The sequence below is a fragment of the Oreochromis aureus genome, linkage group 15 (genome assembly GCF_013358895.1).
Source record: "Oreochromis aureus strain Israel breed Guangdong linkage group 15, ZZ_aureus, whole genome shotgun sequence".
NCBI classification, from domain to species: Eukaryota; Metazoa; Chordata; class Actinopteri; order Cichliformes; family Cichlidae; genus Oreochromis; species Oreochromis aureus.
Genome location: NC_052956.1, coordinates 9,964,712 through 9,992,546, shown reverse-complemented (window position 1 = coordinate 9,992,546; position 27,835 = coordinate 9,964,712). Strand labels below are relative to the sequence as shown.

Here is a 27,835-nt window from a genome sequence, read left to right as displayed (position 1 = left end):
GCATAGGTTTTGATCCACAACACACATTTGCAGGTGCTTTAAATAGAAAGTCTACAAAACAATTTAATATTTTCTTTTTGTTCCTTGAGTGACATACAGCCTCAAAAGAAAGGAAAGAGCTTCACTAAAGTTATTTTAGGGGCCAACAGAATTTCATTTGTAAAATAGCAGTCTGGTTCTGTCTGTCCAGCAATGGATCCAGGGCTTATCAACATTAACTTGAGAGTACTGTAATATCGTAAATCAGGATCCTTATATTTAAAAAAAGGACTTCATTGTTAATAAATTTCTTGCAATAATAATAATCTTCTGTTAAATCAGAGCAAGTCTAACAGGCCAGGTTGAGCTGCTGAGTGGGGTTTTTAAATATACTGGTATAGTGCTGTGAAAAAAAAAAGATCCCTTCCTCGTTTCTTTGCTTTTCTTTTCTTTTCTTTTTTCTTTTCTTTTCTTTTCTTTTTTTCTGCATATTTGTTACATGTTTTGATGCATGCTTAATCACCCAGGTGAGAAAATCCCTCAAAATCTATTCTATTCATCTGGACATTGCATTTTCAGTGGAAGAAAACATTTTTTCACTCATCCAAGTGACTTCTTCAGTATTTGTGGGATATCAGTCATTATGCAAATGTACTGTTTATGAGGTTGGGTAAACCTGCAGTCACCTGAGACTGAAGAAGTCATAAGGCCAGACATTCTCCTTCAGAATTTTCTGCTAGAGAGCACAATTCATGGTTCCATCAATTACAACAAGTTGTCCAGATCCTGAAGCAGCAAAAACCTTCACACTACCACCACCATGTTTGTCTTTTGGTATGATGTTCTTTTTATGCTTTCAATGTGGTTCCCAAACATGTATAAATTGTTTTGTACCCAGTCCCAGGCTGATGATGTCAATGACTTCGATTTTCATTCTTTATTTTCTTTAGATTGTGGCATGATGTGTTTCTTTTTTTATATCTTTTAGCTTAATTCATTTCGTCAGGTTCACTTAAACATGTTTAGTGATTTGGCGGTAATTGGGTTAGTGAAACTGAACTCAGTGTTCCAGAGCAAGTGGTTAATCACAGTTAATTCCACAGTTAATTTAAAGAGGGAACTACTTTTTCACATAGAGCCATATAAGTTTAGATAGATTTTTTCCCCTTAATAAATGAAATCATCATTTAAAAACTCCATTTTGTTTGGTTATGTTTGTCTAATTTAAATTAAAAAACATATGTAACGATCTGAAACACGTAAATGTGGAAAATATGCAGAAAAGTAAGAAATCGGAAAGGAGGCAAATACTTTTTCATAGCACTGTATGCTTGCAGTTGACATGGCTGGTGGTGACGTCAGATTCCTGACTTTCTACGTTGCCGTGACACTCGTCGCTGCCATGTAGCCCCGCCCCTCCTACCGTCAACAACTGGATTCCAGCTATGTGTATTTTCGTGAACTAGCACTGCTAACCTGCTTGTGATGATTCGCTGCCTTCGTAGAAAAAAACCTCACTAAACCTTTATTTTCGTTCGTTTGAAAAAAAAAAACACCCTCTCTGTCGACAGCTCGTGCCGATGTTCGGCCAATGCAAGCTAAAGGGCCGACGAGAGCGGAGACATCGACGTGCATACCGTCCTCTAGCCATCTCTGATTCCAGCTAACACAGCTACCACCTTACCGGGGGAGATAACGCTAGCTGGCTGGCTGACAGCTGGTTGGGTTAGCTGCGTGCCTTTCATTGTAGGAGAGCTGAGATTTTTTTCGCTGAAACAATGACTCGTCTCTGACATTGGTGAGTATATCTGCAGACACTGCGTAGTAATATCATGTAATTGCCTTGTCGTTTGCCTCGGCGTTGCTTTGCGAGCTAGCTTGTTTGTAGCAGCCGCTGCACAGAGCCACGCCTGGCCCATTTAAGTTGATGCCTGCGGCTGGTGACATTACAATATACTTTTGTAGTATGAGTCAGATGTCTTAGAGTGATTGGCTTTGTAGTACTTGAAGTAATTCGCTGTTTTTTTGGTCTACAGCGGGGACTGAGGCCCATTTGGTTGTAACATTGGAGTTAATCGGAGCCCATAACTAGCAAGGTGGATCTTTGCTGACTCTCCGGTGGTGCCATAGAAGATAAGCGAGGAAGTCAAAAGTCAGCTTGCCGATGCCCGCTGATTGTGATCCCGCAGAGTTGCCAATATGATGCCGGTAAGTGCACATCTAGCGTATCATTTAGCATTTAGGGGACTTGATGAACATGTAAGAGTGGGGCTTTTCCTAAATATGTAATTATAAAAACAGAAATATGGTTCACTAACCGCCCATACACACACAAGTTTCAAGTTCTAACTGACTGATATGAGTTTGTTTGCTTTTCCCACTGCTGCTTAGATAATCTAAAGGCAGATCAGCTCCTAGTCATAAAAGTCTTTTCTTTTTTAAATGATCTACTATGGCTTTTATGATTTCACAGCAGTTTTTTCGTGAGAATAAAAGAGTGACGCAAACCTTATAAAGGATCCTAAATTATAAACACAATGTGATCAGTTTTTCATTTCTATCAGAATGTGACCCCTCTTATCAAGTGTTAGCAGGTAGATTTATAACGCTGTGCGTCTCAGTAGGGCAGGTTAGATTAGTATGATTGACTATCTCTGTGATAATCGTACTGTAATTCATTCGTGTTACAAAAAATGCTTTTACACAATGGATGATGTATTTAAAGCTGTGGGTATAGTAGGTGTGTTAAGCCAAGAACTATTTTCATTCTATTAGTTTTTTTGTGTGTGTGTGTGTTTGTTTTTGTTTTTTTTACCTTGGTGTTATTGTTCAAGACGCTCTGTGTTGCAAGGAAAAGAATACCTGACTGGCAACCCTATTGGAGTAGTGCATTGTTGGGATCTCTTTTGTTATCTTTAGTGCTGAGAAGGCAGCGACTGTGGGAATCGGGAGCGGAACATAAACTCATGCAAGGGATAAATTTACAGTCAGTTCAGTGAGATCTCATCTTTTTTTTCTTTTTCTTTTTTTAAAAGAGAGGTGATTCACTCTTGGTATTATGTCTTTCCAAGCGACTATTGGTTTGAAGTTGGCTGTAAATTTGTATAGTTCTTGATCACCATTCCAGAGACGCTTGTACATTTCCAGAAGTACCAAGTATCACAGAAGCAAGTCCATATTTGCGGCAGTTCTCAGATTCAGTTACTACCATTGCCTCGGTGGACAGCTGTACCCTGTGGCACCAACAGGCTATCAGAGTCAGAGAGCCAGTCGAGCAGAGAGGCAGCGAGCCGCTTGGTTCTCGCGTGAATCCAGCAGCCAATGAGACGTTAGCAGATCTAGGTCTGTGTGGCTGCGTCGACTAATGCTCTGTTGTTAAGGGGAACTTTTGAGTCGAGTAGATTGTCAAGTGGCATTAATCTCAGGCGGTGGAACCGGGCAGAGCCTGACTTACAGGAAAAAGCAAACAATGCATATTATTGCTGCATTCACATTTTTGTAGATATACTTGTTTGAAATAATAAAACGATTATCATTAAAAACTAAAAATATCAAGTTTATTGGGTATGACTAAATCAAATTTGATTTACATGTTCCCTCTGCTTGGGACTGATAGATCTATTTTATTAATTTTAAAAAAATACACGTTAAAAATGACTCTAAGTAAAAGGAAAATAATAATAATAATACTATTAGTATGCATTATCACAGTTTCAAATAAAATTTAACAGTGAAGGCGTTTGCACTTCATAAGTATTAGACATGTAAGAGCCGTCTACATAAGTCTGTAAAAGCAAAGCCAGATAAAATTTGTTAAACCAACATGAAACATTGGGTGAGTGCTGAAGACCAACTAAAGGAACGTTTTTTTTGTTTTGTTTTTTTAAATATCTTGATAATGTTGTAGTCTGCAGGCATCATGGTTACTCAGATGTTTCAGTTTGTTTCACATCATTTGTCTCGTCTTTCCTCCGTACGGTTGATGAGTGGTTTTTGGCAAGTTTGGGCAGCATGAGATGGACTATTAGTCCAGAATGTCAGAGACAACTTTGACAGCCTCCTTGAGTTTAGCTGTGATTAAGCTGTGTGTTTGTGTCTGACCAGATTACCATACAGACTCATGACCAATACTTATCATAGTGTGTTGTTTACCACACATTTGGGCTTCTGCTGGGTTACAGTTACTTGTGTTTTTGGTTACAGCTGGAGTATGTAAGTAGTATTGTATTCCAGTGTCTTACATTTATGACATTTAAGGATGATTTGAATGGTTCAAGTTTATGGACAAAACAGTAATGTGCTTAAATGTTTTTCCATCCACTCAGGGCCCATCTTTAGGAATAAATAAGTAACTGGATTTGTGTGCTGGAGATCGGGGCACTAATTGATGCCTTTTCCCTCTCAGAAGTTAAATGATCTCCAGATGGTGCCCACTGTAGCATAATGCATTGACTCCTTTGAGTCATGCACAGCCCAGTATAAGCATAATCTCTTTCTTGGCTCTGCATGATGGTGTTGACCTGCCTGCCAGTCACAGCTGTGGCCAAACTATTCTCATTAGCAGGGAGTTGTTGGTGCTGCAGCCACAGGCACATCCCAGGGACACTTTTCCAGTAAAATTACTTCCCATCACCCTCCTCCATCCATACCCACCACCCTGTGACACTCTCTTGTTCCCTTGCTCTCTCTCCTTCTTTCGCTGGCTGTTTGTTTCACACTAGCTCTCTCTCTCTTCCCTCCTCCCTGCTCGAACTGCACATGCAGCTTGTGTTTTTTTCCTCTCAAGTCTCCTCTGCAGCACTTTTCAAATGCACGCATCACTGTCGGGTTTAGAGGTCTGCTCGGGATGGCATAACATCTAAGTCTCGTGCCCGCAAAAGCGGCAGTGCCACGATGAAGAGATTTGTGACTATAGTGTTACGTGGCCTCGTTAGCCTTTCCAAGGAGAACCCCATCTGGGCAAAGGAACATCACCGGCCACCAAAGAGGGAGATCAAGAGGAAACGGAGGGCGGCCAAGAGAGCCAAGAGTATGGGCAGACGCAACTTAGTGAGGGTGGTTCGTATCCCCAGTGATCACTCAGCTGGATCAGAGTTTGTTTTGTTTTGGATATATCTAGTAGTTTCTAGATTTCTGTGTAGTTTAGTCTGCAGCTGCTGTGATTAGTTTAAATTTTCACCTCATCTTGTCTGATTGATTAATTATGTGTTTTTAATCATTGAAGGCTTGTTGTGGTATGCTGCCAAGGATATTCAGAATGCAGGCCTGTGTTGCTGTCATTTAAAAAAAAGAAAAAGAAAAACTGCAGATTTTGATGGATTTTATATTATTTTTCTCCTTTTAGTTTAATCTGTAAGGGATATTAGAAGCAGTTGTATAACAAATACAAATAAGAATGCCTTAGTCTTCTTTATATTCAAGCTGTTGTTCTCTCTAGTAGCCTCAATATTTTTTGGGTTTTTACTGTATTGTGTTGTATGTCATTATGCAGCTTGTAGCACCCCCTGCCATACTTTCAGAAAATATTTTCTTTCTTTCTGCAATCCATCCATCTTAACCACTTACTCATTTGACGTTTCATTCAGATCTTTCAGATTTAATTTTTTTCCCCCAGTAACGCTGTTGCACATGCAGTCCCAAAAAGGTCATCCATTAGCTCATATTAACACTGTAAGAAACAGCGCAGAGCCACAAAGGGATTTCCTGGTGTCTCAGCATTAGTTCTATGTTTTTACCATCCTTGTCTGAAAATGCAGGTTGTTGATTCTCATAGTCACTGAGTGAAGTCACGGAGGATCCCTGGGACAAGAGATCATATCGTTTAATTTTGGCTGCTGCAGAAAATGTCAATGAATCATGCAGTTGCATCATTACAAAGGATGAGTCACTTTGTCTTGGAGAAACTCCTGGAGTAATTATCTGTAGGTAGGCTTGGTGACTAAAGCTAGATTATATATGACAATAGTGCTTGCTGGCAATTATTGTGACACTGAAAATGCACCCTGAAGCCATGTGTACGCAAAGTATGTACATGGAACATTTCATCTTATACATTATTTGTATTTCAGCAAAGTCAAAGCCAGTCAGCAAAATCAGTGTCTCTTCACTTTTCTGGTGATGTATTAGTTGTTTCACTTTAGAGTTTCTGGAGGTTTTTTTTCTTTCTCTACCTCTTTTTGACATTGGGGGCTTTAAATTGGCATTCTGAACCATATTGCACGTAAATGAAAAGGCTTTTTGTCTAGAAGTCAGCAGGAGGATAACAGCGTTTATATAACGTCATTCAGAACATAAACACTGAACATGTTAGATGGCCCCATAACTAACAAGAAGAGATGGCTGCAGAATAAGGATGGAAATGTAAAAGCTTAACTTGCAGGGGCGAAAGAAAAAACCGAGCGAGTGGCAAAAAATGTGTCGGAAATGAAAGAGAGGCGAATAGAGGTCCTCAGTGCATTATGGGAGGTCCCCCGTCAACCTAGACCTCTAGCAATATAATTAAAATGTGGTTTAGTGCAACCTGAGCCAACCCCAGCCGTAATCCTTTTAGTTTTTTTAAAATTAAGAATGAAAGATTAAAAAGGTCTGTTAAAAAAATAAATAAAGTGAGAGGTGGTTCAACAGTAAATGAGTCTGATAACTGAAGACTCTGCCTCCCAATCTACTCTTGGAAACTCTAGGAGTTACAACTAAACTATAGTGTAGGTTTTTCCTTTTTTTTTTTTTTCTTTAGGCTTAGTGCTGTCCCTGTTTTGGTGTTTTTTAAAGCAGCGAAACATGTATAAAAATTGCTGAAGTGGGACCGCTTGGAAGCAAACACTTTTCTTCTTTGTTTACTGAGAAAGAGCTGAAATTGAGTCTAGCATGCACCAAGTGATCCTTTCAAACACGTTTACGTCATTTTGAGCATCCCTGCAAAACATTCTTTGTTACAGAAGGTTTTTTTGGGCTGTTTTTGTTCGCTAAACTCCTCTCAGTGCGGCTCTTCTGTTACGTGCCACAGAAGGCGAGGGGCGAGTGAGGCCTGTCACATGAAACAGGAAGGCACTCCTCAACACTCGAGAGTGCTTTGTCCCACAGGAAACAATGGAAATCTGCCTGCCGCTTCAGGAGGGGAAAAAAACCCATATTGTGGTGATGTGCAATAGCGATGAATATAGAGGGGATTGCAATAATCAGTGCATACATGTGTCACCTCCTGCAGGGCAAAAACAAGTCTGTTGATTTAAACAAGGTATATAAATGTTTTTGTCAAGTAAAATATTCAAACGTTTTGCACCTCTTATGCTGCTGTTAGTTTTATTCTACATAGATATTGAATAATCTTATTATAGGATCCAAAACCTGCTTGCCTAGAAACATTTTGTCAATTTATGGAAGAAAAAAAATGTTGCTCATAGTTAGCAACCTAAATTCATAGATTAACATGCCCTACAAATGTATTTAACCCGGTGATTCAGTACTTTGCAGTGACCGAATCATCTTAGAAATGATTTAACATCTTAGACGATCTAGATTTTGGGATTTATTTATTTATGCATTGGCTGCCTTCCATGCCCTTATCCTTGAGGGGTAGCACTGAGTGTTTGTGTGACTGTGACCATGGCTTTTTTTTTTCTGAATAAATGGGTTGTCTGTTGATTTGCATGCGGGAAAAATAACTAAATCTTAACTACAAGAAAGTCCAAAGGGGGTGATCATATACCTGTGAATGGGCTATGATTTAGGTAGACTGTGTGAAGCCAGATCAGATAAAAAAACATCACTGCCCAAGATATATTTTCTTATTATTTTCATGTTTTCATGTAGTAATAAAACGTAAAGTAAAGTAATATGACATGTCTTTTTTTTTTTTTTTAAACAAGCAACAACAACATATTCAGTTTACGGTTTATGTTGGTAAATCTGTGTAAGCGTGAAACTTAAATGACTAGTTGAATACTCAACTGCTGAGTTACTCAGTTTCATTCTTAATAGCTTAGTCAAAAGGTGACATGGACATATCAGACATCACAATGTCTGCATAATGCAGAGAACTTGAAGCAGCTTGAAGTTTACTCATAGCTCATTATAAAGCGTAAAGATCATAAATCGGCTATGCTTTGTTTCGCATTCATTCTTATCAGATTTAGAGGGTTTTTTTTAACCAGTCCTTAAGAGTTAAGAGTTAAGAGTTTGGGCTATCATTTAGATCATACACCCGTCAAGTCGATGTGATTTAACTGCTGGTTGTTCAAAAACTGGTGGAAGCTGAGAGCCGACACAGGCGTGTGAAGGCATGTATTGATATGTTTTACCTTTCAGCTCATACTTTATGTGTTCAGTGCTATGTCAGACACTAATCATAGTAAACAGAAATTTGGCAGGCACAGACACGAGTCCGATGCTAGCTCGAACTCACAGTCTGGGCTGGTCAACAGGGAAATGTAGTGTCAGCAGAGCAGGCTTTGTAGCAATAGAGAGGGTAAAGATTCATCCTTAAACACACCATTGTTTTTATTGTAATCTGTGTCATTCATATTCCACTGTTGAGCACTTGAATTCAGTTTTCCCCTCACTGTCTTCCTTCTCCTTTCAGATGATATTGACGGTGTACCTCAGCGACGGGGAGCAGGCCGTGACTGAGGTGCCCATCACCCCTGAAACAACGTGTCGCGATGTCGTCGAGTTCTGTAAAGAGCCCGGCGAGAGCGGCTGCCATCTGGCCGAGGTGTGGAGAGGCAACGGTAAGACTCGTTTGAAGCTTTCTCACGGACCCGCTGAAGTGCTTAATATTCAGAACAGGGAGCGCTGCCTTTCTTATAGGAAGCAGCATCCAGTTCGCTGCCACGTTAAAGAGAAAGAACAGCGGGTGTCTCTTGTAAATGCCTGAAGGTGAAGTAATCTGAAACCCCATTATTGCTGAGCCAGACACTTCATTTGCATGCACAAGAATTTCATTTTCTCAAACAGTAGCCTTTAGCTGTCTTTATTAATGTAAAAACAAGCACTTTTAAAAAAAAATGAGGTGCTGAATAGGGCCGTACATGCTTACCTGAATGGAATAAAATTATTCACATAGCAAATTTTAATATGAGAAAAGGGTTATGTGCCAGTGTACTTCACGCCCCTGTCACAACAGATTCCACTCGGTCCCATCACCATCGCTGTGCTGACACACCCAGTGTTATCAGCGGTTTTTAAAGGCCTACTGCTCAGTTGAAAACAGCATTCCAGTAAAACGCTTTATTGACCCCACGTTATGCAGTCATGTGAGGCCTGACAATGCAACTGGCTGCCCCAAAACCCTCCTAAAACCTCTCAGTCTCTGTCTCTACCTACTGTCTCTGTCTCAATCTTTTTCAGTTCTGCATACACATTGTGCTGTAAATATTCATCTCTATCAGTGGACTCTTCCTCGGGGTATCATCATTTTAATTCTGAGATTGTCTGTATGGCCAAGATGTAAACAGAATTAGCATAAAGTGAATTATTCACACATAATCCCTGCAAATGTATGGCAGGTGGCATCACGCTCAGAGACAAGCAGTTTGATGCCTTGCATGTTTAAGAAGCCCAACTAAAAATGAGGAGTCTGGGAGAAAGAAAATCTTTGAAGTAGGAGAGACTAGAAAGGTTTTTTTGTTTTGTTTTTTAATTGCTGTGGTGATATTTTTTTTTTTTTAATTTGTGCTTCAAGAAATAATTTCACAATTTGGAAAAAATGCTTTTTCTTTTCTGAATTTAAAAGTGTGTTAATGTGTAAAGTAATACTTAGTATTGGGAAAGTGGGAAACAGCATACATATCCAAGAAATTATTTACCACATACCCTGCCAGTAAAATATCCAGTGAGCAGCAGTTGTCTGGATGAAAGTGCCTTGTTGATGCCAGAGTTCAAAGCAGAATGGCCAGACTGCTTTGAGCTGATAGGAAGGCAACAATAACACAAGTAAACACTTGTTATAAACAAGGTCTCGATGTTAATCCAATAGAGCCCCATTGGGCTGGGCTTGAATGGGAGATCTATATGATGGACACGCAGCCGACAAATCTGCAGGAACTGTGTGATGCAGTCATGTCAATATGGAGCAAAAACTGTGAGGCATGTTTCCTGCACCTTGTTGAATCTGAGCCATGAACATTTAAGGCAGCTCTGAAGACAAAAGAGGGTCCAACCCAGTACTATCAGAGTGTAACTAATGAAGTGCCGACTGACTGTAATAACAAGTTAATCACTGAGCTTTAGAGTTAAGTGTTTTTTGTTCATTTAAGAACCAGGCTAGCTGAAAATAAGTGTACCTATTGTAAATGACTGAACCTGGTCGACCTTTACTTAACTTTTCAGAGCGAGCAATCCCCTTTGAGCACATGATGTATGAACACATGCAGAAGTGGGGACCTCGGAAGCAAGAAGTGAAATTCTTCCTCCGGCATGAAGATTCACCAACTGAGAGCAGCGATCAAGGTGTGTGCTGTCTGCTGCTTTCTCTGCTCTGTGTGCTTGTTTTTTCACGCAGAAGCCTGAACAGTAGAGGGTGGAGTCGATAGCTGTCGGGAAATTCTTGGCATCTGTTCTGCCTTCCTTGTAATGAAGACTGGTGTCACTTGGTGTTTTTTTTCTTTCTGTTTTCTTCTGCCACGTCTAGTCTAGCCAAGCCATTTGCAGACTTTACACATCAAAAAAGCCCACATTTCTCTCTGTTTTTGTTTTCTCCTTTTTTGGAGCTTTGTAAATATTAGTTTAGCCTTTCTTAAAATAGGTTAAGTGTCGTTATGTTCTTAAAAGCTTTGTAGAATTAAAAAAACCAGCTTTTAAAAAAGCTGGTTTGCCAGCTATCCCACACACATTAATCACATAAACAGCTATGTGTAACATCCACTCTTAAGTATTATCAGCCTGAGTCTGTAATGTTGGTGGTCTTCCTGATCATGTTTACATTGGCCATAAGCTATAAAATAAAAGCTGAGGTCATTCTTTCTTGTTTTTTTTTTTTAATTAAAGAAAAGAGGGCAGCTTTCTGTTCTCTGCTGTGAATTTTTATACACTTATTAAAAGTACGAGGTAGGTGGCTTTAGTTAGAAGTGCTTGTCCCAGTTCTTAAAGCTCCCTGTCATGTGCAATCATACCAGTAAAATTTTAGACCATTTCAGACAATGGTGGCTGTCTCTGAATCTTCACTTGCGTGCAGTACGCTCATCTTTGCACTCCTGAGTGTCCTACTAGTATACTGCATTTCTGTCTTGGGTTTTTATTTTATTTTTTTATGGTGACTGCTTCATTTCCCCCCCCCCCCTTTTTTGCAGGGAGTCAGCAGTCTCAGGAGCAAATGAGTCGCAGAAGTGGAAATACTGGAGAAAAGCACAATGAGAATGGGGTGAGAATTAATGGTGAAATATCTATCTCTGTGTAGTATTCTTTAACATTTGACCTATAGTTCACAGTACAAGATAGAAGTATAAAACACACTAGAAATGAAACGGGAGTATACGTGTCTTTGTTTTGGAGGTTTTGGTCATCCTTCACCATAATAGTAAAAAGTTTAACTCCAAAATCAGAGGATCGTCTCTGCTCTGATGTATTTTCCACACACTGTTGGCTTTTCCTGTCAGGTGTACCCATTGATGTACTCTTTGGCTTAAGGACGTGTGTACTAAGAGATATGAATGACTCCGATAAGAGCAGCCTCTGGGAACAGCATTCTCTCTCTGACCATCTGTCCCAGATTTCTCAACAAGAAAGTGTTGCGGTCAAGAAATTGTAACTAATTCAACCTTAAGGGTTGAAGGAAGAATCTAGCACAGCAGGAGATGGAGGGAGTGTGGTTTTTTGTTTGTTTGTTTTTTTTCTTTTTTCAAGAGCATAAGAGCACCCAGAAGCTATCCTCTGTATATTCTCCTAGAAAATCTGCAACTTTGTTTTTGTTGAGAAGATCTGAACAGATTTGTCATCCATAGACTACATGTACATAGCACATTGTACTTAGAAATAAATTCTACAGTGAAATATCATTTCTCAGATTTAATTTGAGGTTTTTTGTCAGTATTAAAAGACCCGTGTGAGACAGAACCAGTATTCAAGTATTTAAAAGTAACTGGACACTGGGTGACTAAATGTTTCCTGCATGTTGTTTTATGCACAAAAGGCCTGCTTTCTTTTCTTAGATGTATTCCCAGTTAGACCTAGATGGGTTTGAGTGGATGTCAGTATGTGTAAAGAAGCAGATAAATCAAAGTGATTTGATTAGCCAGAATTAATGGTGAATTAATTACAGTCAAGAATGCTCCAGGATGGAGTAATATCATGACCAGAAGCTGAGAGAATTCGTCTTAAGATAGAAACGCTGTGTGTGCCTTAAATAATAGTAAGGCCGGTTACAGTTTGCAAAAAAGCATTAAAAAAAAAGCTTCTTTGAAAATGATGGATAGAAGAAAGTGGAGAGGAAAGGAATAGCTTGAGCTCTGAAGCATCACCTCATCTGTCAAACATGGCGGTTTTGCTTCTGTTGTGATGAGGCTGCTAATGAAAGTGGCATGATGGTGTTTATTGATGATTTCCCTGCTGATAGAGGGAACAGGGCGAACGCAGATGTGTACCAAAGCTTTCAGATGATCTCTTTGGACAAAATTTAAATATTCAGCAGGTAAATTAAAATCTTAAAACAGCCAAAACATCTGAGTAATGAAGGACCTTTCATGGTCACCAGGTGAAGGGGGTGTTTGAGGATGGTTGCAGATATTACTTTTAAAACTTTGAGCACTCTGTGTTTAAAAGGCGTGTATTTCCTCCACAGCTCCTTGTATAACAAATAAACCTAAACTTGGCGCTTTAATCTTCTGTGCTTTATTTTATTTCATGAGTAATGTGCTTAAGGGGAGAGCCTCAGAAAGGAACAGTGTAATACTTTAGAGTGTAGATATAGAAGTTGGCTATTGATCGGCACCAAATGACACACTCTGTATCATTAGTGTCACTACTGACCTAAAGAGACACTGACAGGCTCCTCCCATTCAAAGTACTGAGACTAACTTGTGTCCAAGTTTCTTCTTAATATCTGATTTAGAGGATTATATTAGTCGGCCCGCTGGATGATATAATGGTTGCTAAGAGGATCAGTGCTTTAGATATTCCACTTGCTGCTGCCCAAACCCCAGAGGCTTTCAGTCAGCCCAGCAGAGCTGATCATCATCATCTTAAAGAACAGTGATCCCTGTAGGGAATACTACGATTACACTTCTTTTTTTTCTTTTTTTTATACCACCGTTTTAGCTGCCATAAATGATAATGACAGCTCATTGGCACTACCCTAAAACTTAGTTGAATTAATCAAGACTAGTAAAATTACTAATAATTTCAGTGATTTTATCTTTTTCTCCCAGGCAACAATATCAAACTGCCTGTGACGCCGGTTTCTCGGTTGCTGCTTTTCCTTTGAAATCTTTTATAATTAATAGCTTAGAATTTGTAGGTTGTAGCTCAGGAGGCAGAGTGGGTCTGAGAGAGAGAGCCTTATTCCCGGATGGTGTCCAGTTGCTGTTGGTTGTTAAACATGTTGTTCTTATTTTATTAACAGACTAGTATTTCTGGGATCGACTAGCAAGGACAGCAATGTTTAAACGTCCAGGCAACTAGTCACACACATCCTCAGGAATTACTCCAGTGTTACCCTGATACGACTTTACATTTGCAAGCAATTACAGTCCTTGTGGGCAAATGTATACAATTTGCAGATGGGTTTGCAGAAGAGCGTCCCTCATTAGTGTGCACTTGGCTGCTTTCGTCCTCTCTTCCTGCTGTCTGCTCAGTTGGGTGTTTCTTTCTCTTTGCCACATGAGAGAGTCGATTTCTCCCTCAGAGGAACTGTCACTGATGCAGTGTTGCTTGAGTGCATTTGAGCATGGCCGTGTTCATGTGCCAGTGGCTTCCCCCACTCTGCCCATCTCTCTCGATTGAGTCATCACGCTGCCCTTCCTGACTTTATGAGGCTTTCTAGACATCCTTATATCTAAAAGTCTTAACAAATCCCAAGGAGTAAAAGATTGTCTATGTTGGTATACTACTGTTGCATTCTTTGAATAAAGTAAAAGTTGAATTTACTCCCAGCAAGACGCATGTTTTTTCAGGTCTCCTCTAACCAAACAGAGCAGTAGTTACAGGTATTGTTGTTGGTATTATTGTCCTCCCCACTACTTTAAATATGTGTTGGATCCAGCATCCGTGCACTTGACACACGATATGCCTCTTACTAAGCGCTACTCGAGCCAGTATTCTACATTTTTCGGTCTGTTGTTGAAGGAAAAAAGGCACCATGACATTTCCTGCATCGTCTCCTCCCTCTCAGTGCTCTTTCCAAAAGCAAAGGCTGGGAGCATTTCAATATCGCTTGTAGTTTGGTGGAGCGTGTTCACTCAGTATTCTGTTTAAAGGTAGTCGTCAGTGTTTTGAATCTAGAAATTCAAACCTAGGAGGGAAAAGCCAGCCTGCCTTTATTCTGTGAGCTCTTGAAGAACACATGAGTGCCAAAATGTGAACTTCATGAAAACTCTTCTTGGAGGTGAAACCTTTTTTTTTTTTTCTTCTTCTTCTTTTTCTCTCATTTAAATTTCTGTTTAGGCTCTCCGTAACTAGTCGACAGTTTGCTGCATGGGTCTGTGTCTCGGGTTTGGCTGCAGTAGCGTTTGGTTGTGCAGGGCTCTCTTTTACTTATCTTTGCAGCTGTAACACTTGGTTGAATAGTGAGCTATGATTTGTTACTTTTATAATAAAAAAAATACTTAACACACCACATTGCTCTTTTGCATCTTATGTGACGGTTGGCGATTATTTGAGAGTGACAAACACTGACAACAAACATGAGCAATAAGAAAGCAACACAAACACACAAGTGAATTAGACTTCAGCTCATTCGATTGTGCTATGCATGTAAAATGTACTAGACAGACACATGCTGGTCAGTCAATAAAAATGATCAATAGTACCGGCTTGTGTCGCCGCTCATTACAAAGCTCTGGGCTGACAGCTGACTCAAAGTTTCAAGAAGGTTACGTGGGGTACGCGAGGCATTGTGGTCTCTAATCTTTTCGGTTTTTTTGGCGCATTGTAAGGATCTGCACTGACGCTGATTGGATTTTACTTTTCCCCCTCGGTACACTTCATTTTCTTTTAAACTTTGTAAAGCAATGAAGTAGCAAAGAATGAAGTTGTTTGTTTGTCTGCCAAACAATTCATTGTGCAGCGATGCCACAGTGACGTCAGTTACCGAGGTCTGTTTAACAATGAACATGATCAGTGTATTAATATAACAGCAAAATAAGAGCGTGTGCACATTTACAGTCCACCCAGTCATCAAAGAGAAAAGCTCTCCAGTGTTACTAGCCATCAACAACAGGTTATTTTATGTTTGGGAACACAGCTTCCTCTAGCTAAAACTCTAGAACTCTATGTTCTGGACAATCAGAGCTAAATGTAATAAACTGATTCATGTTTTTGTTTTGCTGTAACAAAACTGACTTCTGGTAATTTTGTGTGCTTGAATAACGCAGCAGCCTCGTGTCTGGTCACAGTTCCACTCTTATACTTCAGTAATGCCTTCATACGATACGAAGCTTATGCTTTGTGTATAAACACCAAATGACATGTTGCCCCTCAGAGGCTCGGGCCTACTGCCCACTAACTGATTCTCCATCATAATTAAGGTTCCATAATGATGCTGTTTTGGAGAAAGAGTCCCCAGCTCTCAGTACTGTGCAGTCTACTGCAGTTTGACCCTCTGGCTACTGAATCCAGACATCTTTTAAAATCATTTCTGCAAATGGCTTTTTTTTTTTCTTCGTAACCTATTTCTTTGTGCTTTGTTTTCCAGCTTCTTTTTCTTATATAATATTTTTGGCTTATGTAATGTTGCAGGCCCATATTATTCTGCATTTATTGACTTGACCTTTGTGTTATCATATCAAAGTGCTATCAAACATTTACCTGAATATTGGTGTAAAAAAGCACAAAGGTATTGCTTATAGATGTTGAATAACTCTGCTGTTAAATGTTAATGTTTTGGCTGAGAGGCGAGCATAATATAATGTAATTTTGAGTCTGAATCAGTCACCTTTTAGTACAGAAATTATAAAGACATAATAAACCATATTTTTTGTCAAATTAGCCTTTTTTTCCTGATTAAATGTGTGAGTTTTTATAAGGAAAAACACCTTCATTAAACTCATTATTAATCATCAGTCTCAGTGGTTCAACATCAAGAGTAGTTGGCAAGATTTCAGTGTATTGACCAGTTCCTGTGTTGGTGTGTAGGTGGGCAGCCAGCGTGTGGAGCTCACGCTGTCGGAGCTGCAGGAGATGGCCACACGGCAGCAGCAGCAAATCGAGGCTCAGCAGCAGATGCTCGTTGCAAAGGTATCAGCAGTTTCATTCTCTTACCACGAATCCTTCCTCCAAATACAGTCATGTCTTTTATGCAAAGTTTGTTTTATGCTAACAAAATGTGTTAATTGGAAGCACAAGTGTGTCCATATTTGTCATCTTTTTGCAGTTCATATTATGTGTTTGTTTCTGTAAAACTGTGTTTAAAATAAGTTGGTAAATGTTCTTATGCTGGGATGTGTTACTGAAAAATTGTTGCAGAAACTTAACTGAGTAACATAGCAGACCTGACAAATCATAGCCTTGGCCAGGGTTTGGCCTGATGATGTGTCATTTAGTCCGATGCCGCAGACACAGACTGGGCATTAGTTCAATCAAGTTGAGGACACAAAGCAGCCTTGGACCGCTCTGTCGGAGAGAAAGTGGAATGTTGTTGCACTCGTCTCATCCAAAGAGTCTGTCGTGACCTGAAATGGGGGCAAACCATTATGTAACGAATGAGATTGGATGCAGTGTGAGTCACGGTGCCAGGATTGTCCAGTCGGTCAGAAATGATACTCAAGTCTTTACAGGAATTAGCGCTATTCTTTAACCAGCTGCAGCTCCACATCATCAGGATTTTATCTGGAGTTGTGAAAAGCATCCTTGTGAATAATTATCAATAAAGACCTGCTTGACTTTCAGACAAGCAGGTCAAGTGCTTAGCTGAAAGTCCGTAGGGTGGAGTTAAGTTATTAGCTAATGCAAGAAAGCTTGGATAGTAAGCTGTAACCATACATTATATGGGTGCATCACACAGAGGCAGCTAGCTAGGCCTATAATTAACCACAATGCGAGCCATATAATGTTGTGACATTGTCATTAAAAAGATACCAGTATAACAAACACAAGTTAAGAGGCCCAGGTCAGTGACCCGAGGTAACATGCAGCAGACTAATAAGGACTACAGCTGTTTATGTCGCTACCTGTTTGTGAGGTGTTGGTAATTTTGGGCATTTATTTTATAGTCCAGCTATTTGACAAATTACAGTACTGTGCAAGTCTTGAGTCACCCATTATTTCTTAATATTTATAATTATAAAGTGGTCTTGCACAATAGTGTTCTAAGCTTTCTGAAGGGCTTTCAGTGTTTTCAGTCCATTCTTGTACCTGACCATTTTCACAATATTTGTTTTGTTTGAACCACTTAACACCAACTTGTGAATCATTCAAACATAAAAAGCCACCTAATTCAAGGGATGAGCCAGGGTTGTGTCTACACATAACAGACAACTTAGAAAAGAACCAATTTTAAATTGTATCTTTAGGCACTTGGTTACTAACAGCCTACAAAAACAAATTTGCTCCAGTTTGTTTAGGTAAATCCATCAAAAATGCCAAATATTACACAATTTGACAGTGATAAAAAAGCACTTTTGCACAAACATGATTCCCAAAGAACTATTAGAAGAAATTTTTATATATCCTGTTCAGTGTCCAGTGTGCTTTCTTTGAAGAAACTGGACAAGTGGAGGACAAAGGAAGTGGCAGGCCTAAAACACGATCTACATGCAGATGAACAGTACTGCATCAAGTCATGCTTGATGGGGAAAAGAATCCAGCAAAGACCTGGCACAAGACCCGAGAAGCAACTGGATCCTCAGTTTATCCATCATGATTCACTGAAGCCTCATCAGACATGGTCTTAGTTCACAGTGCTTTCAGTCCATAGTGCTGTGCTTGGTGGCCGTCAAGAAGCCACTCTTAAAGGAGGAAAAGAGGAATTGCCAAATTACAAAAAAAAAACAGGACTGGAAATGAGTGGCAACAGGTCTTATGGAGTGATGAATCCAAATTTTAATTTGTCATTATTTCATTTAATTTTCCATGGATTGGTCGCCCAGGACCTCAACATTATTGAACAGTGTGGGATCATCTTGACAGAACAGAACAAAAGGCAGCCAACATCCAACGAAGAGCTTTTAATGCTCTTCAACAAGCCTGGAGAACTATTTCTAAGGATTATTTTTAAAAATTGGCTAATCAATGCCAAGTATCTGCGTCTGCATCTATGGATACATCATGCTAATGAACAAAGCACTATAGAGTCACTTTATACTCCAAAAGCAGTGTGCTTCTAAATATACTGCTAAAAATCAAGGCTTCAGAAAAGAACCTCACAAACCAATGGGTAAAGACGCAGTGGCTACCCTCCTACAGTCTATTATCAGGATTTCTCCTTCAATGGAGGAGGAGGAGCCGAACGTCGCACAAACGGCCTACCTTGTCACTCTGTGACTTTTCATTGCACTAACTCACTCTGACCACCGTGCTTGTGGTATGCTGATCAGTCATGCAAAATAAAGCCCGCTGTAGACTCGCTGATAGAAGGACTATTTATTGCCTTTGTTGTGGTGTCTGAAAAGTAGGCCCACTTGAAGCCCTGCAGTCATTTGGAAACCTGGCCCTGTCATTTCCTATTTTAGGACTTTAACTGGAGCAATTCTCAGTTGGGCGGAGATGAAGTCATCTGACCCTTTCTTCAGCCTTCAGACCGTCTTGACACGGCACAGAAATTCATTTAATGTACTGAGTAGAATGATTTAGCCTAGTTTTAGATTTCCTTTAAGCTTTGGGTGGTGCCCTGCTGATTTTTAGATTCATGTGTTGGGTTTTTATGTTTTAACCTATAAAGATATACAAATTGTACAGTTTAAAACCACCGTTTTATGAAGGTTTCCCCTGTGAATCAATCACTCTTTGCTTTGCTTTCCAAAGGAGCAACGTCTGCGTTACCTGAAGCAGCAGGAGCGACGTCAGCAGCAAAGCGTTTCAGAGAGCGAGAAGCTGCAGAGGCTGAAGGAACGTGTAGAGAGCCAGGAGGCCAAGCTCAAGAAGATTCGCGCAATGAGAGGCCAGGTGGACTACAGCAAGGTCATCAATGGCAACCTGTGTACGTATACTTAAAATATGTGCATAACTTTACCACCACTGTTTAGAGACGGTTATATTTGAGTATCAGATGGGTAACTATTTCACAGAAAGGTTGTCTGCGCTCGGCTCGAGCTATTTCACAGTCTATCAGACACTGAAAGAAGATTTATATCTCATATCAGTGCATAGTTTATATTCAGAACTCTTGAGTTTGGGTGAATAAAAGTTCTGAATCATCTTAGTCTTGAGGATCTTTTCGTTTCTTTAATAAAAGAATAGCATTTGATTTTTGATGAATGGTTTGGAATATTTTTTCCCCCAAAACAAAGAAGCTGTCTGTTGGTGCTGTGCTGATCCTTTTTTTTTTTTTCCCTCCTAAATGCAGCGGCTGAGATCGAGCAGGTTAGCAGCCTGTTCCAGGAGAAGCAGGCGGAGTTGCAGGCAGCTGTGCTGAGGGTGGAGCAGCTTAGCCTGCAGCTAGAGGACCTGCGGAGAGGAAAGCTGAATGGCATACAGACGTCCCTGGGTGGCCAAGTAACCGGTGCTGCAGCGCTGGAGCTCCGCAAACTGTACCAGGAGCTTCAGGTAATGCAGAGTTGAAATTAGCTCATCATGTTGTGCATACTCTTACAAGTTCCCCTTGTTTACAGTGATAGCAGATTATCTTGGTTCAGTCTTTCTATGCATTTGTTTATGTCTTCGCTCATCATTATCAGATTCGAAACAAGTTGAATCAGGAGCAAAACAGCAAGCTGCAGCAACAGAAGGAGCTTCTGAACAAGCGCAATATGGAAGTGACGCTTATGGACAAGCGCATCAGCGAGCTGAGGGAGCGTCTCTACAAGAAAAAAGCTGAGGCACGTCAAAAAGAGAACCTCCCTGTAAGACTAGGAGCCCTTAACATCTCCTGTTTACATATTTTTGGGGGTGGGAAACTTCTGAAAGAAGTTTTTGGGTTTTTTTTCCTTTTTTTTCCCTCTGTAATACATCAGCTTATACACTGTGATTTTTTTATTATAAAATAAAACATTTAAATGCAAGTTTTAAAGTTTTTATAGATACTCAGAAAAGTTTTCATTTGTCTTCTTAGAGGAGCCATAAAGCCCTTGGAGTAGTGAAAGTTTTATACAGTTTTCGCTTTTCAACTCTTTTGACATCTCAAACATTTCTCATTCTCTTTTATTATAGCTGAATCGAGCCAATGGGCCTCCGTCTCCCCAGCCAGCTCCCGGCACTCTGGGTCGTGTTGCTGCTGTCGGGCCGTATATCCAGGTTCCCGTACCGGCTCGACAGGAAGGGGGCTACACCATACCACCAGATCCACTGAAACCTCAGACTCTGGGTGTTAATAACCAAGCCAACCATGGCCGCACTAAATCAGGTTTGTTTAAACCCAAAGATTTTATACATGGAGATTATCTATTTTTTTTATTTTTTTTACAAAATGCAGAAATATTTAAAAAACACTGACAAGTTTAGTACATGTAGTCTGAGAGTGCAGGTTCTATAGAACAGCGGTCCCCAGCCCAGGGTTTTTAGCATTATTTTTTTTAATTCTTTTTATTGTCAACTTGGTTTCCCTGGGTTTTTTCCCGTGTGTTATGAATAAATCTTCTCTTTTGGTACCGGTATGGTTTTATTTTGTTGTATTTATCCACAACACCTTAAAGGCCGGTCCGTGAAAATATTGTCGGACATAAACCGGTCCGTGGCATAAAAAAGGTTGGGGACCGCTGTTGTAGAGCCAGCTGGTCAACGAAGGCATGAATGTCTGAAAGTGAGATCACTGATTTCAGACTTTGGACAGTATCAGAAACCTCCAATCATCCAGGGTTCTGTTCAGATAGATCATAAATCCAGCATTTCCAGCTACACATTGAACACTTTCTGCATGCTGCTGAAGTTCTTTCCTCTGCCTGAACTGATTCCTTCCTACCTGACATCTCAGTTGATTCTCCACCTGGGCTTGATTTCTGTGATTGCTTTTCTTTCCTCCCTTCCTCTCTAACCTCACTCTTCTCCTGTGTTGTGTAACCTGTATTTCCCTTCCTTGTCTCTCCGTCTCTCTTTCATGTCTATCCTGTCTTGTCTTTGTGATGTCTGTCTCACTGGGTGTGGGGGTTGGGTGGGGGATGACTCTTCTTGGGGCAGACGGTGTGCGAAAGCCTCCCGGCCCTTGGAAAGTGTCTGATTTAGACATCGTTGTGGACCCGGTTCCCCCGTCCCTTCCAGAATCCCACCCGGGCCCTGGAGCCTCCACTGGCTCTGACGGCACGTCCCGTGAGTGCACAGCGCTGCATAAGCAAAAGGATGGCACCTTCAGAACCTTGTCTTGATTGTAGCACAGGATCCACAGCATGCCCCAGATTTCTTTTTTCTCCCTCCATATTACAGCAATGTAATCCATCATGCAATTTTGATTCCATCTAATCGAGTTTCTTATCACGTGAACTAATTGAGTATTTAAGAACTCTCCCCAGTCACACCATGAGCCACCTACACTCTAATCACTCACTGCTGTGATGGGTAAATTGCTCCAACTGTCTCAGGCTGAATCCATAAATCACTGACTGGTCATTAAGATTCCTCCGTGGATTTGCCAGTGACTTGAAAGTACCAGGGTGCTGTGTAAAAGCATAATCTGCACGAAGTTGGTGCTGTTGATTGTAGCTGATATCATGCCTCACATGACTGATGGCAAAGCGCTGCTGGTCCTGTGTGTTCTCATACACTTCTGAGAAGGTTCGCTGAGTTGAGTGCCTCGTAAGTTTAAACATGTAAAGCAGTCCATAATATCGTGGCTTTGTTCTAACTTCACCTCATTCCCAGGCCTGCGGCCACCTTAACCTTCACGCCAAACTCTCACAACAGCTAAGCTGTGAGAATCACTTTTAGCTGTCGAGCGCTTTACATGCACGAGGAATTTAACCTGTGCATGTTAAAATATCATAGGATTCACTCTTTAAGTGTCACTCCTGATAATCTGTGAAGAACCAGACCCAGATTTTTCCCTTTTAGACTCTGGATAGTGTTGGCTTATTGTTACTGTTTAGACTTTTTTTTTTTTCATTGTAAAACATTTTGGTTTGTTATAGCAGGAAAAGCACAGCTGTGATTTATAACATTAAAACTTTGTTTTAGGTGTGCCAGTTCAATGGCTTTATCGTTATGCATGTTTACACACTCTTGTGGATTACAATCACAGCTGATGGAATGATTTTTGACAAAGTTTCTTCTACCTGTTCTTTCCTACTACAACAAGTCAAAATCTCTGGTCTACTAATATATGATAGCACTTATTTGCATCTTTAACACATCACTCACCAGCATTATTGCTGTGTGACAGATCGTGACAGTTATTATAATTTCTGTGTGTGCAGCACTTATTTCTGTTGTTTTTTGTCATCTTTTTCTTTCACGCTGTCCTTTCTGTTTGAAATTACTATTTTTTTATTTTTTTATTTTAGATATTTTCTTTTTAGTTTCACATTTTATGCAGTTATTATTATCTGTTATTAGACAAATCATCTTAACTTTCATTTTAGTTACCAATAATAGTTACTAAGTTAAACACTACATGACTAAAATCAGCAACATACTAATATGCATAAATTCCTTCCTCTATCTAATGTGAAGGCTTGGGATTTTCATCCTATTGATCAGCGACACCTCTTGAAACATTTAGTTTGATGCAGTTTGTACTTATAAAAGAAATAAAGAAAATCTCCTTTCTGATGTGTGAGAGTGGGGGAGCTCATGGGAAAGATCTTCTCTTTGGACCGATGTCTATTTGTTATCAGTGATGGACGTAAATGAAACATAAAGCGAGCTCTTGGTTTCTTTATTGTGTCTGGTTAATAGGATGGGCATCTAAAAAAAAAAAAAAAATCCTGACCTCTCCAGTTGATACCGGTTGTTTTATGTGTTTACAACATTATATTTACTAGTAGTCTTGAAATGTCATCACTAATATTCCACAGAGTGCACTTAGTCATAAGAAAAAGCTGCCGTTTAAGACGGCACAAGTCACTGTGTGATCTTTTCTTTCTTTTGCTCTCCACTAAATGTGTCCTGTTTATGCCATAGCTAATGAAACTGGTTGGCCTACTCTAGGCAAGCCCAGTGCAACTCTAAAACCTCCTGAGAGAAGAGACTTAGGGACTGATACCCAGGGCAAAAGTGCTCCCTCAGGCTCCCCCGGTGCTCCAAGTGCAGAAAAGGTACGTCCTCCTAAACTCCTTTCATTGAAAGGAAATGGAACCGAAAATGGAGAGCATTTGTCTTTAAAATAAAAAACAGTTTTTGAAACATGTTAGCTTCAGTTATAAGGAGCAACCTTTACTTTGAAAGCAAATGTTCTCTGCTTTTCATCTGCATTGCACTTTGAGTTTCTATACAGCTTGGAGAGCAAAATGGCTAATGTTTGAGACGAGTCGGCGTGTTTCATGCAAATTATATGTAACCACGGCAACCTCCTAGGCCTGTATGATACCAGTTGCACATATGGAAAATTGGCTGCTGAAGATGGATTTTTATTCAGTGGGAAGGAGTGAATGTTTCATTTTTTCTGCATATAACAGCTGTTTTAATGATAAATGCCTGTATGCTTCTTCACAGGTGCTAGACTCCAAAATGGCTGTGTCCTCCCCAGCCATCAACAAGCCGCAGCCACCACCATACGGATCCCACCTCACCTCCGCAAACTCAGCCAGCTCTTTGGAGCGCCGTAAAGATGCACCTCCCCCACCTCGCCCACTCCCAAACCCACCAGCTCCCGCTTGGCCCCGCGTGCCCCCCGCCACAGGCTCGTCCTCCCAGCAGATCCAGCAGCGTATTTCAGTGCCACCGAGCCCCACCTTCCAACCTAATGCGCCGCTCTTTCCTTCTGGAATGAGTGAACGACTGGATCCTCCACCAGCTGTGGCAGTGCGTCCCTTCATCCCAGACAGAGGATCACGGCCTCAATCTCCCCGAAAGGGCCCACCAACCGTGAACTCAAGCTCCATCTATCACATGTACCTCCAGCAGTCGGCGCCAAAGAGCCAGCCACTAAAGCCTGCTATTAAAGCAGGTAAGAGCTGAGATTTTGGGACAGTTTTCTATGAATCTTTTGCCCAGAAACTGAGAATATTTAGTTAGTTGCAGTCCGAAATGTGATGATATACTTATATCATATAAATCCGCAATTCTTTTAATTTTTCAAGTGTGAAAAAATAAAAGGAATTTTAGGGACGACTCAAGCTCTGAGGACGTATGATAGACAGACTGCCAACTCTTGAGTTATTATAAACAAAATGAAAAAGTGAATTAATAATGAAAGTAATGATGGCATCAATGCCCTCAACCTTAACGCTACCATGTCTGCTCTCTCTTAGTATACGGGAAGCCTGTTCTCCCCTCCAGCTCGACGCCTCCCTCGCCTCTGCCTTTTGGTCAGTCAGGAGGGGCCTTCCCATTGCTCCAAGGCCAACCCAGTGGTGAGGACACATTAGACGGAGAATATGACGATCATGAGAGCTTCCAGCACCTCGAGCCGTCAGCACCTCCTCCCAGTGTGGAGAACATACCACGGCCACTTAGCCCAACCAAGCTGACGCCAATGGTACATTCCCCGCTGCGCTACCAAAGCGACGCTGACCTCGAAGTGCTCCGTAAAAAGCTGGCCAACGCTCCGAGACCGCTGAAGAAGCGCAGCTCCATCACAGAACCAGAGGGTCCCAGCGGACCCAACATCCAGAAACTGCTCTACCAGAGATTCAACACTCTTGCAGGAGGCATAGAGGGAAATGGAGTTGGTGGATCTGGAGGTGGGAGTGGTGCAGGTAATGGAACACCATTTTATCAACCAAGTAATCCTCCTGGATACCTGGGAGGTGACCCTCTGGCTGATACAGACAATGGGAATCTCCTCTCAGAAACTGCGCTAGCGCCAACACCAGGTGAAGAGGAGCCGGGCTCTGACGCTCCCCCTGCCACTACTGATGCTAATGACAACGAGCCAGTGGCCTCACCAAAAGAAGGACACATGGATCCCGCTGAAGCCGAGGGATCGGAGGACAACAGCAACAACAACGTGGGAGGCTCCGAAGCGGCGCTGCCCAGCCCTGTGCCGGAGGTCACTACTCCAGAGGAGAGTGGCACAGGGGTCTCACAACCACTGGTGAGAGACACACATACACAGACTTTTATTCAAAGAAATAAAAGTGCTTCAAAGGCTCATCCCTCCTCTTTATTATTACAGGAGAAGCGAACAAACCTAAAAAAACCAAACTCTGACCGCATTGGTCATGGCTTCAGAGTGAAGTTTAACCCTCTGGCTCTCCTGCTGGACGCCTCGTTGGAGGGAGAATTTGACCTGGTCCAGAGGATCATCTATGAGGTGTGTTCTGATTCTATTTATAGACTTTAATTTGTTTTATATGTGAATGTAGTTTAAGCACTCATCTTTTTTTGTCCCGGTCCTTTCTCTTTCCAGGTGGAGAATCCCAGCACTCCCAACGACGAGGGCATCACACCTCTGCACAACGCAGTGTGCGCAGGACATCACCATATAGTCAAGTTCCTGCTGGATTTTGGAGTGAACGTCAATGCTGCTGACAGTGATGGATGGTGAGTCCTCATAAGGAAAACAGGATGAAAACTGGATGATGACACAGAATTTGAAGGTTTACGTGACCTGTTGTATCCATCTTTCCTGTTTGTGTGTGCTTCAACAGGACTCCTCTTCACTGTGCAGCCTCCTGCAACAGTGTTCATCTCTGTAAGTTGTTGGTCGAGTCAGGTGCCGCCATCTTTGCTAGCACCATTAGCGATGTGGAGACTGCTGCGGATAAATGCGAGGAAATGGAAGAGGGCTACCTCCAGTGTTCCCAGTTTCTATATGGTGAGAAACATCACACCAACTGGTGTGTACAAATTCTAGAAAGACTTCCAGTCCTTTGAGTCCAATCGCTGAGGCTGTAATAAAAATAATGTAGCAAATGTAAGATTATACTTAAATATCCTGAACTGTAAATTATACTAACTGTTTGTTTGGATTCTCTTACATGCAGGTGTTCAGGAGAAACTGGGCGTAATGAACAAGGGAACGGTGTACGCTCTGTGGAATTATGAAGCCCAAAATCCGGACGAGCTGTCGTTCAGTGAGGGGGACGCCATCACCATCCTGCGACGACAAGATGACAGCGAAACGGAGTGGTGGTGGGCACGACTCGAGGACAATGAGGGCTATGTTCCCCGCAACCTGCTGGGGGTAAACATCACTCCTCCCACCCCCATTTCATTTTTTTTTTCAATCAAATTTCAGCTTTGTTATCCAAATTTAAGTTTAACTTGACAAAAATTAAAATTTACCCTCGAGCTGATTGACTCTTTGACTTTTCAGTTAGATGCCACTTACATGTACCATTGCAAAACAAGAATTCATCAAAGATTTCAGTGACTAAATATGTAATAATAAATAATTTGTCCTGTTGTTTTCTTTGCAGCTGTATCCTAGAATCAAACCTCGTCAGCGCTCCCTGGCATAGTGTCTCACTCCACTGACCTGTGGCTAACAGCTGGACTACTGACACAACCAAGAGCAGAGAACAACAAAAGAGCCTGGTGCTCTCTCTTCTCCCTGTGGCCATAACTTCCCCCCCTGAGCCTTGTGCTTCTCACAAAAATCCTTTTTTCTTTTCTTTCTTTCTTTCTTTCCTTCTCTGAAGCAGTGGGCACAAAACTCGTGACACATATGCTTACATCTGCACACACAAACACAATGAAACACAAGCACTCCGATGTTTATTGAATGACTCCATCCCGCCCCCGCCCACAGCCCTACCCCACCCCCACCTTTCTTCAGCCTGTCGCTCTGATATTGTCCCGACTTGGATTTGATCCCAGTTCAGTGCCAGCTCTGTAACTGACATCAATTTGAAGAATCAAACACTAATCCTTGTCTCAGTATTTCTTGCAGTGTTCACACTTGTTTAGCCATCTCCCTACTGAGGTCTGTGGTAGCAATGGTTTACATGACACTATATTGATAACTGGAAGTTCATCTTTAAGATTGGGAGAAGTTGCTGATTTTTTTTTTCCATTTTATTTTATTTTATTTGTCAATGTAATGTAATTAGAGTTATTGGACATGAAGTATTTTTTTAAGGCTAATTTGATCCCTGTGACTAAAACACTAATGCAGAAAATATGTACTTTAATGAAGGCCTAACCACCAAAGATAAAAATGCAACAACTTTAAATCTATTACTCCCTGTGATCTTGCAGAATTGTTGAGGAGTGAGATAATCAATTGATTTGCTGCTATCAGAAAGGATTATTAGTTCCCAGACGTTAGAGTCCTTTGAGACGATGCTGTAAATCCTGAGTATTTTTGTCAGACAGGCCAGTCAAATTCCAGTGTATTCAAGAAAAGATGAATATAGATTTGAGAGTTCGCACATTGCCATGAATTGCATTTCACAAACATGGTTGCAAGATGTGATTTCTTTATTTATTTTTCTTCCGTTAGTGTCATCTGTTCAGAATGTGGATGCAGGATTGTTGCGGATGTGTGGCGAGAACATTAATAAATTATAAGTGAGCCTTTGAA

At 40.9% G+C, this 27,835-nt stretch overlaps 1 protein-coding gene across 3 annotated transcripts; it reads left to right on the top strand.

The window, feature by feature from the left end:
* The first annotated feature begins 1,377 nt into the window (after window positions 1-1,377).
* ppp1r13bb (protein phosphatase 1, regulatory subunit 13Bb) lies at window positions 1,378-27,835 on the top strand. Of its 3 annotated transcripts, XM_031727576.2 has the most exons (19): window positions 1,378-1,777; window positions 2,016-2,187; window positions 8,558-8,705; window positions 10,306-10,425; window positions 11,265-11,335; window positions 16,261-16,362; window positions 19,087-19,261; window positions 19,628-19,827; window positions 19,959-20,123; window positions 20,431-20,623; window positions 23,329-23,462; window positions 23,860-24,313; window positions 24,618-25,064; window positions 25,158-25,402; window positions 25,484-25,621; window positions 25,718-25,851; window positions 25,959-26,125; window positions 26,295-26,494; window positions 26,730-27,835. In XM_031727576.2, exons 2-19 carry the CDS (start codon window positions 2,179-2,181, stop codon window positions 26,769-26,771), a joined length of 3,144 nt encoding a protein of 1,047 aa, XP_031583436.1. In that variant the 5' UTR covers window positions 1,378-1,777; window positions 2,016-2,178; the 3' UTR covers window positions 26,772-27,835. The 3 variants fall into 3 exon arrangements, with proteins under 3 accessions (XP_031583436.1, XP_039455309.1, XP_031583434.1); XM_039599375.1 differs by having other exon boundaries at window positions 19,959-20,099; window positions 24,618-25,402; XM_031727574.2 differs by having other exon boundaries at window positions 24,618-25,402.

Coding starts and splice junctions, on each gene's coding strand:
- ppp1r13bb (XM_031727574.2), top strand. Junction 16,363..19,086: donor AGCAGATGCTCGTTGCAAAG/GTATCAGCAGTT, acceptor TGCTTTCCAAAG/GAGCAACGTCTGCGTTACCT. Junction 19,262..19,627: donor GGTCATCAATGGCAACCTGT/GTACGTATACTT, acceptor TCCTAAATGCAG/CGGCTGAGATCGAGCAGGTT.